The sequence below is a fragment of the Belonocnema kinseyi genome, chromosome 7 (assembly GCF_010883055.1).
Source record: "Belonocnema kinseyi isolate 2016_QV_RU_SX_M_011 chromosome 7, B_treatae_v1, whole genome shotgun sequence".
Classification (NCBI taxonomy): domain Eukaryota; kingdom Metazoa; phylum Arthropoda; class Insecta; order Hymenoptera; family Cynipidae; genus Belonocnema; species Belonocnema kinseyi.
This window is the reverse complement of record NC_046663.1, coordinates 1,263,385-1,273,789: the sequence shown is the minus strand read 5'-3', so window position 1 is coordinate 1,273,789 and position 10,405 is coordinate 1,263,385. Positions and strand designations below refer to the sequence as shown.

The 10,405-nt window shown below is 26.4% G+C and overlaps 1 protein-coding gene across 2 annotated transcripts in view; it reads right to left on the bottom strand.

Moving 5' to 3' along the window:
* Positions 1 to 6,082, bottom strand: part of LOC117175826 (protein GPR107) — a 19,642-nt gene extending 13,560 nt beyond the window's left edge. For both annotated transcript variants that reach the window (XM_033365586.1, XM_033365587.1), the window contains exons 1-4: positions 5,700 to 6,082; positions 5,397 to 5,507; positions 672 to 835; positions 323 to 453 (exon numbers count right to left, since the gene is read on the bottom strand). In XM_033365586.1, coding sequence (XP_033221477.1) covers positions 323 to 453; positions 672 to 835; positions 5,397 to 5,507; positions 5,700 to 5,786 — 493 coding nt within the window. In that variant the 5' untranslated portion in view covers positions 5,787 to 6,082. The remainder of the gene's footprint in view (positions 1 to 322; positions 454 to 671; positions 836 to 5,396; positions 5,508 to 5,699) is intronic.
* Positions 6,083 to 10,405: the final 4,323 nt, after the last annotated feature.

Below are 10,405 nucleotides of genomic sequence, written 5' to 3'. Positions count from 1 at the left end.
CGCCAATTAGCACAAATGGTAAGTTCCGACAGTGCCTACAAGTGTGCCTACTGGCCGCTAAATGGCAATACCGGTTTCATATGTATACACCTGGTATAGAAATTCATAAATAGTCTAACTTTGAAAGGTTATATTTATATATTTTTCGCATTAGTGTTCATTCACTGGTGACTGTTCAGCCACTGGATCACTCATCCTACTACCAAAGTATGAAGAAAATTTTTTTCCAATTTTTAGAAAAATTATGACCGGAATCTCCCCTTAATAAGGAAGAAGAAAAGCTGGCAATAGAGAGTGTATAAATACGTGAATTTCATGTTACCGTGACTGGAAGCGCTTCGTTTCCGACGTGGAATAAGTGCGCTGTCGCTGAATCGAGCCGATATAGAATCTCTCTTGCCTTGAATCACTGGAATCATGTTCCAGTCCTTGCTACTGCAATTCACTTTCATTCTGAAATTTTTTTTATTAATTCAAGTACAAGCTTTTTCTTAATCATATTATTCTCACATCGTATTCTCCGTATATTGCGTTTAATGAGACATTTAAGCTAAAAGTACTCTCCAAATTTCAAACCGATCCTAAAAAAATAGGGGAAAAAATGCTGACTTCTAGAAATAAGAGATAAAAATCTAATTCCTAGAGTCTCTCCTTAATTTGGTAGTACTTACTTTTTGTTTTTCAAGTCCATCGTGAAATATATGACTGCAGTCTCATCTCTTTGATCGCGGTCTGATTTTGGAACCGAAGATCCTTGCAGTAAGCATTTATCTTGATGACTATCCAAATATGGATTCATAGCATCACTCATTGTTCTGTCCAGTGTAAATCCAAACTGGGAAACAACATTTTTTCAACTGAATAACAGACAGTAGAGTAAAACCTCGATTATCCGAGGTAATGTGGTGAAGGAGGGTGGGGATAACTCGGATAATCGAACAATCGGATAATACGGATGAAGTAGAAAATTCGGAAGTTATCTTTTTTTGAATGTATTTTAAATAGAAAAATAAATATAAATAAATGAAAGGAAACGAATTACGAATTTGGATTTATCTTTATTAATTTATTAATAATTGCAAACCCTACTATTATCCGAGAGTGCTTGGATGCGTCACGTTGCCTCGGATAACGCGGACCCTCGGATAATCGAAGGCCGGATAATCAAAGTTCTACTGTAATTATATCAATTAAATTGCAGAATAAATGAATTTTTAAATTAAATGATTAATATTTAATTATTTAACTGAAATCCTTGAATTTTTAACAACAAAAAAAATACATTTTTATACAATAAAATTATTATTCTACCTAAAGCTATCTGAATTTTAACCAAATTGTTGAAATTTCAAACAAAGGAGACAAATTTTCAACCAAAAAGTTGGACTTTAAAATTGAAAGAAATCAATTTTCAACAAAAAATGGAATAGTTTTATTTTTAGTAAAAACAAAATATTTTTCAGCTTCACTGATGACTCTTCAACTTGAATTTTAAACAAAAAAATTAGTTTTCAACTAACACAATGGATCCTCATCTGAAATAGTAAAACTTGCAACAAAAAATAATGTTAATTAAAAAAAGATAAACATTCAACCTAAATAATTAGGTTTTATGTTGAGAAAATCAACGTTTAACCAAAAAAAAAAAGAAATTTCAACTGAAAAAAAGGTAACTTTTCAACCAAAATTGAATAATTACATTTTCAGTAAAAAAAAAAGAATTTTTAACTAAAATTATTGAATATTTAACTGGAATAGTATTTTCGATTTAAGAACGAAATTATTTTCCACCAAAAAAGAAACAAGTTTTCAGAAAAATAGCTCATTTTTTATTCAAAGGAATGAATTTTTCATTGAAATGATAAATCTTCAATAAAAAAATGAATTTTCAAGAGAAGAGTGCTTTAATCAATAAATTTATTTTTAACCTGAAAGATGGATTTTTAACTACAATGATGAATATTTTTAACTGCAATAATTGAATTTTCAACCAAAAAGAAATTTCTTTTGAATAATAAGACTAATTTAAAAATATGATGTTCTAGAAAAAAGTCGATTTTTTAACCAAAAAAAATGTTTTTTAAACAAAATACGCAATTTTCTAAAGAAATTAATGAATTTTGAATTAAAATGATGAATTTTCAATAAAAAAAAATTAATTTTCAAGAGAAGAGTTTATTTTTTAACCAAGTAAATTTATTTTTAACCTGAAAAATGAATTTTTAACTACAATGATGAATATTTTTAACTGCAATAATTGAATTTTCAACCAAAAAGAAAATTTTTTAAACAATAAGATTAATTTTTAAAAAATCGTTTTCTAAAAAAAACAGGCTATTTTCCAGCCAATAAGTTGTTTTTTAAACAAAATACGCAATTTTCAAAAAAAAAATAAAGGAATTTTCAATAAAATAGCTCATTTTTTAATCAATGAATGAATTTTAATTAAAATGATTAATCTTCAATAAGAAGGGTCATTTTTCAAGAAAAGATTTTATTTTTTAACCTGATAAATTAATTTTCAACTAAAAATATCAATATTTTTAACTGCAACAATTGAATTTTCAACCAAAATGAAATTTCTTTTGAATAATAAGACTAATTTAAAAATATGATTTTCTACTAAAAAGTCGATTTTTTACCAAAATTTTTTTTTTTAACAAAATACGCAATTTTCCAAAGAAGTAAGTGAATTTTCAATAAAATAGCTCATTTTTTAATGAAATGAATGAATTTTAATTAAAATGATGAATCTTCAATAAAAAAAACTTCAATTTTCAAAAGAGTTAATTTTTTAACAAATTAAAATTAATTTTTAACCTGACAAATGAACTTTAACTAAAAATATCAATATTTTTAATTGCAATAATTGAATTTTCAACCAAAAAGAAAAATTTTCAAACAATTAGATTAATTTTTAAAAAATCGTTTTCTAAAAAAAACAGGCTATTTTCCAGCCAATAAATTGTTTTTTAAACAAAATACGCAATTTTCCACAGAAGTAAGTGAATTTTCAATAAAATAGCTCATTTTTTAATCAAATGAATGAATTTTAATTAAAATGATGAATCTTCAATAAAAAAATGTCAATTTTCAAGAAAAAAGTTAACGTTTTAACCAAGTAAATTTATTTTTAACCTGACAAATGAACTTTAACTAAATATATCAATATTTTTAACTGCAATAATTGAATTTTCAACCAAAAAGAAAAATTTTTAAATAATAAGATTAATTTAAAAATATAATTTTCTACAAAAAGTCGATTTTTTACCAAAAAAGTTTTTTTTAAACAAAATACGCAATTTTCCAAAGAAATAAATAAATTTTCAATAAAATAGATAATTTTGGTATTTAAATAAATGAATTTTGAATTAAAATGATGAATCTTCAATAAAAAAAACAACAATTTTCAAGAAAAGAGTTAACGTTTTAACCAAGTAAATTTATTTTTAACCTGAAAGATGAATTTTTAACTACAATGATGAATATTTTTAAATGCAATAATTGATTTTTCAACCAAAAAGAAGAATTTTTTAACAATGAAATTATTTTTTAAAGAAAAAAATCATTTTCTACAAACAAAAAGGCGATTTTCTGCCCAAAAATCTCTATTTCTTTTTAAAAAATAAGCAAATTAAAAAAAAAAATGAATTTTGAATCAAAAAAGAAAAAATTACATCCAAATTGTTCAATTTTGAACAAGAAGAGGCCAATTGTCAACGCAAAATAGATATGTTAAATTTTCAATTGAAAAAACTAACTTTCAACCAAACGGATAAATTTTCAACTAAAATGATGAATCTTCAAGTGGAATAGTGGAATCTTATACCATCAAAAAAGATGAATTTTCAACCATATAAATTAATTTTCTACAAAAAACCCGAAATTTTAACAAAGTTTATACATTTTTAATGAAATTGTTTAATTTCTAAATAAAAAATATCATGGAACTGAATTTCCATCTAAAATATATAAATTTTCTGTTAAAAATCCCATTCTTACACAACAAAGAAACGGATTTTTAGAAAAATAATTAAATTTTTTACTGAAATATTAAAATTTTTAGTTGAAAAATTGATTTTCAACAAAGTAGTTAAATTTGTAAAAAGCGATTAATTTTTAATTGTAAAATGACGATTCTTGCAATAACAACAAATTAATTTTTAACCAAAGAGATTAGCTTTGAAACGCAATTAATTAAATTTTCGATAAAAAAAGGCAAATTCCCAACGAAAAATTAAAAAAAAAGTGTATATTGTGATTCAGTAATATTTCATCTTCAAAATACTATTTCTAATTTAAAAAATACTTAAAGTACTCTCTTTTTATAAATTTTGGAAGAAAGAATTTTTAAACTGTGACCTATTTTTCACTTGGATCAGCTTTTTCAAACTCCTTTCTTTTAAGCCCCAGTTTTAATTATGTAGTCAAAGTAGAAATCATTTTTCCAAATTGATCAAAATAATTAAAATAATGAAAACTTGAAAGTTTTCTAAGATCAGAAGTAAATTTCCGGGTTTTTAATTAAATTCCAGGTCATTTCCGAGTCAATAAACTTTCAATTGCTTCCAATTATATTTTATTGAGAGTAGTTTTTAATTGTCAGTCAATCGTAGTTTATTTCAAATTTTCGATTGGCCTCAATTGCATCCAATTGTTTGAATTATAAACTATTTGCCGTTCCATAATCTTAAAAAATTATAAAATTTATCCAATTCAAACATTCTTTTTGTTTATTTTAAACCACTTATTTTTATCACGAACAAAATACTTTTTACATTTTATTACAATTTAAATTATAATATAATTATAATTCAAAAGTCATAAAGAACTTGTCTTATTTCAAAGAAATTGAAGCATCTAAAAATAAATAAATAAATAAAAAAGAAGGAAGCCTTCAGTTTCTTTCCACTTTTTTCACTTCGGTTTATTGAATTTGAATGGGAAAATTAAAGATTCTGTTGTCCAAAGATCCTTAAATTTTTTTTAAACTTCCAAGAATCTTCAAGTTAAATTTGAATGTTGAAAGAAGTGGGGACCGGAAATAACCGAGCACGAAGTTGAATTTTGCGTGCTCAATCGACTTGCTCTGAGGAAAGTTAAATTTGCGAGCCGTGCGCAAAGCGCTCGATGAGAAATCAGACCGCGCAGCGAGCTAACTTTTTTTTTTTTTTTTTTTTTATAATTATACGTAAATTTGGTCGATCTGCAAGTGCAGTGTGCCATTTTGCACTTTAATGTTTATATTTGTACGTGGCGCGCCCTTGAACTGTTATTTATAGATCAATTTGCCCCCATGCTTCATTCTTGGCTCGACATAATCGCGACACAAACACAGGATTTAAATTTACAGGAATATCGTAATCTTGTAAGAAACGTCAAATCAAATCACTTACCACATGATTTTCGTTGAAGGGTCTCGCCTTGAAATTCGTTAAATTCACACTGAGAATTCCGCCTTTATAGAAGCCGAATGTGCTCAGCGAAATGTATCGGCGGTTGTCATTCTGAAAATAAAGACATTTTATGACACCTAAAATCACGAGACAAAAAGTGTCAAAGCCGAAAATTTCCGATAACAGGTGGTGGACGAATTGCACTTTTCCCACACACTGCGAATCTATTTTGATGAATATTATGGAGAGTGCAATTAAAAGGGGTTGTATTTGATAATTTTTCTGACGCATGGGCAAACTGACCCTTATTTCCAATTTGTGGATCCTGGCAGTGACAAGGTCCAGACACAGGAGGGTCCAGAAACACCAGACAAACATCTTCATCTCCATCTTCTAGACTTCTTGTCTTCACATTACACAATTTATATATCAGTCCGTAATAATCTGCATTGACACTGAAGATTCTAAAGATCTAGGCATGGTTTGGTGGAACACTGTCAAGTGTGTTGAGATTGGGTTACAATCAGTTCTGTAACAATAATTTTGTCCCAAAAACCCACCGTGGAACCGGTAACGGAGACACAATCCAGGATCACAGTCGAGGAAGATCACACAATTTTGGTTAAATGAAAATTATATTTTTTATTTTAAGCATACTTATAACAGACGAGGTACAGCTGGATACTGACTGACACTGAGTCACAATTCACAATCTGAAGATAGAAGCACAGATAGAGCCACGCTCTCATGGTCAGTTCCAGTTGTGGTAATGTCCTGGCCCTCTGTTGTTGAGACTGACAACTTCTTCTGGTGCCAACAAATTTAAATTTAGTTGTTTTTTTTCCAAAGTACTTTTAATTCATTTTTAATAAAAAAAAATCAAAATGTTTTTTAATTTAGGTCGTTCGTTGAGTTCATACAAACTAGGTATCTTTTCACCGAGGCCTGTTATGAATTAATCATGAAATTTATATTTTTCATAAGATTTATTTCTAGCTACTTTGTTGGTTTATGGCAAATCTGATTGGTTGAGAACGGTCACCTGCCACGACCGTGTATGTGTATGCAGTAGTAGTTTTCTTACGATCCGGAGGGGAAATGAAGGTCAAACTGAGCCAGGAGGTGGCACCACATAAAGTAGGTCTGTCTTTTTCATTCAATTGCATTAAGAAAAAGAAAAAATAATTAAAAACTTGATGCTGTTTCCAAATAAACAAAAAAGAATATATAAAAAAATAAGAGTAACTATTACTAATTATTTCAAAAAGGTAAAAGTCATGAAAATATGTAGTTTAATATGAATAAAATTTAATTTTGAAATACATATTTAAAACATATACATGATCAGAAGAATTAATGAAAAATATATTACTTATAGTCAATATAAATATAATAATAATTAGAATATGTAAGACTACAACTTAAGTTGCAAAGTAAAGAATCTTCGTTCCTTTAAAATCTTAAAAATTTCAACTTTTGAAGGAAATATTTTTAAAAAGTAGTGGTAATTATAATTAAAATGTTTGAGGGAATCATTTGGAAAAAAGTCAATGACACGAATGATAAATGAGAAAATGGATTTAATATCATGTATATATTTATTTAAATTGAACCAAACATCGTATATATATTTATGCAGTTCAATAATTTATTTGTTTCTTAATCTTGAAAGCTTTTTTCTCGCTGCATTCAGTCGCTAATAATTTTATTTAAAAATTTGAATTAAATAGTTAATTGTATTATTGCAAACCTCATTTCTAAAATAAAAAGACTATAAGCTATTAAAATCTATAAACAAACGTACTGTACTCATGACGCACAGTTGAAGGAAATGCACTTTTTTCATTCAAAAATGTCCAGAACCTTCAATTTTCTTGCGATTTTGAATTTTTCTGCTTTGAATTAAAGATCATTAAATTCTATAGATCTTGACTCTTCGAAATTTTGTCTCCTCTATTTTTTTATTAATAATTTTTTCAGCCAAAGTATGAACAAAGTCTTATTATCGGTGAAAAACATTTTTTTTTTTTGCTAGAAGTGCCTCCCATTAATGTAGGAATGGCATTTAATAACAAAAATAATTTAAAAGTTTATAATAACCACTGTGATAAAGAATTTTTGTGTCAAAATATTAGAATTTGAGATCTTTCATATTATAAGTTCCTTCAATGGCCAAAACGACTTCAGGTATTCCTTAAAATAATAAATTGATTTAAGAATATTTGATCAAATATAACAATTTAAATTTTTGTAAACAGATTAGACAAACAAATTTAAAATGGTTGCCCTTTCACATAGAACATTTTTTTGCACTGGAAATGTTTTAAGCTGTTGGACGAATGACTGCTAGTCACAAAAATATTAGAAGAGTGAACAATAACCACTGTTATTAACAATTCTTGTGACAAAATATTTAAACTCAAGGTTTTATCAAATTAAAATTTTCTTTGATGGCCAAGTCGGTGGGATATTGTCAAAAGATTTTGTATTGAGTGAATCTTAGCATGCAGTGTTATGATTCATTTCCAATCTATTACGATTGAAAACCCGACTTTTTCCAAGTGATACTGCCAACATGGGGACATTTTTTATGTAAATTGTTTATAAACATGTAAGTTGTTATATTCCACTAAATATGATCAAAGATACATTTTTTAGGAATATCCATAGCCATTGTAGGGATTAAAGAAAATAAGAACTTTGATAAAAACTTAGATTTGAATATTTTGTCACGAGAATTATTCACAACAATGATTATTGTTTACTTCTTACATATTTTTGTGACTAGCAGTTATTCGCTCAACAGCTTAAAATATTTCCAGTGTAAACAAAAAAATTTCTATGCGAAAGAACCAAAATTTTGAATTTCTTTATCTAATGTATTTACAAAAATTTAAATTGTTATATTTTATGAACTATTATTAAATATAATAATATAATAATTTTTAAAATCTCAAATTATAATGTTTTGCCACAAGAATTGTTTATAACAATAGTTATTATAAACTTTTAGATTATTTTTGTTATTAAATGTAATTCCTACATTAATGTGAAGCATTTTTAGCACCAACGAATTTTACAGATAGTAAAACTATTTGTTAATTTGTTTATCAAATTTGTTTCCAACAAATAAATGGAATGCTAAACAAATTATTTGTATTTTATAAGTCCCTAAACATACATTAATTTTAGACAATATAAAGTTTCCCTGATCTGTTATCAAAAAGTAAAAAATTGTTATGTACAAAATTTCAGGTTTTCCATGCTTTGAGTAGAAAAATTATTAATAAACAAATAGAGAAGACAAACGTTCGGAGCGTCAAGCTGAACGAAAAAAGTGAATTTCCTCCTACATTCCGCCATGAGTACGGTACGTTTGTTTATAGAGTTTAATAGTTTATAGTCTGTTCATTTTAGAAACGAGGTTTGCAATAATATAATTAACTATTCAATTCAAAATCTCCTTTAAATAAAAAATGTTCAATAAAATTATTGGGGGTTGAATGCAGCGAGAAAAAAGCTTTCAAGATTAAGCAACAAATAAATGATTGCACTGTATAAATGTATATATGATATTCGGTTCAATTTAAATAAATATATACATTATATTAAATAATATTAAATCCACTTTCTCATTTATTAGTCTATTTATTAACTTTTTACCAAATTATTCCCTCAATATACAATATACGTCATATATTTTTTATTAATTCTTCTGATCATATATATGTTTTAAATATTTTTGCCATTGAGGTCTTTAATATTATGAATTTTTTCATTAGCTACATTAATAATTTTAACAAAAAATATATATATTTTTTTAACTTTAACAAATAATAAAATCAATAATATGAACAAAGTAAATCAAAAAAAATATAAAGTTCCAACTGCTTTCAAAATGTATCTCAAAATTAAATTTTATTCATATTAAACTACATATTTTCATGACTTTTTCTGTTTTTAAATAATTAGTAATAAATATACTTATTTTTTATCTATTTTTTTTTTGTTTATTTGCAAACAGCATCAAGTTTTTAATTATTTTTTTTTCCTTAATGCAATTCAATGAAAAAGACAGACCTACTTTATGTGGCACCATCTGTTGGATTATGTTAACCGACAATTCCCCTTCGGATCGTTAGAAAACAGAAAAGTGGAGGCGATGCATGGGGTTGGTTGAGAACCTAGATGCGAACTCAATGTGGTAAATTAGGTATTTTCACTTCAACCATCAGCTAAATCACTTCTTTAAAAGCTGAGGGGAAACAATGGATCAATTATAATATCTATGCAAATGCTTGGAACAAAACTTTATTTCTGTAATATCTTTGTAATGAATAATGATTATTATCATTTTATTATTTCATTAAATAGTAATTAAAAAATAAAAACTATTTTTCAAATACACTTATATAGAAAGAATTAGCTTTTACGAACATATTAGAAAAATAGGGCAAAAATGAACTGAATCAAAGATATTATAAACGTAGATGCGGTACGGGGCGTCAGAGTGGGGAATTATATATATATAGGACATCATATTTTCTGTCCTATCGAGGTGCTGCCCTCACCGTACTACGAAATCGAATTCTGGTTTTCTCATTTTTCGTCAAATATGACGGTAAAGCAGTAGAAACATGGTTTGAGGTTAGAAAGGTTGACATGTATCGCTACATATAAACACGGAACTACGGAATAAATAATAAATTGATAATGAGTAGCGCAATTTCTATATGCACAAAATTACATATTTGTAATAAATAATAGAGAAAATTAAACGATATGGTAAGAAATAAACTGAATTTTCAGAGAAAGAATCTGAAAAAGGTAATTGTGTTTATACTTAATAAAATATAAATTATTATGATTCCTTTATTATGACTCTTTTATTGACTCTATTTATTGACTTATTTATTCCTTTGTTATTTTCATGTTTCTACTAATGACAAATATGATTTTTTAAATTATAATGTTTTATACTTTAAAGATTAATTTTCATTAATATACTG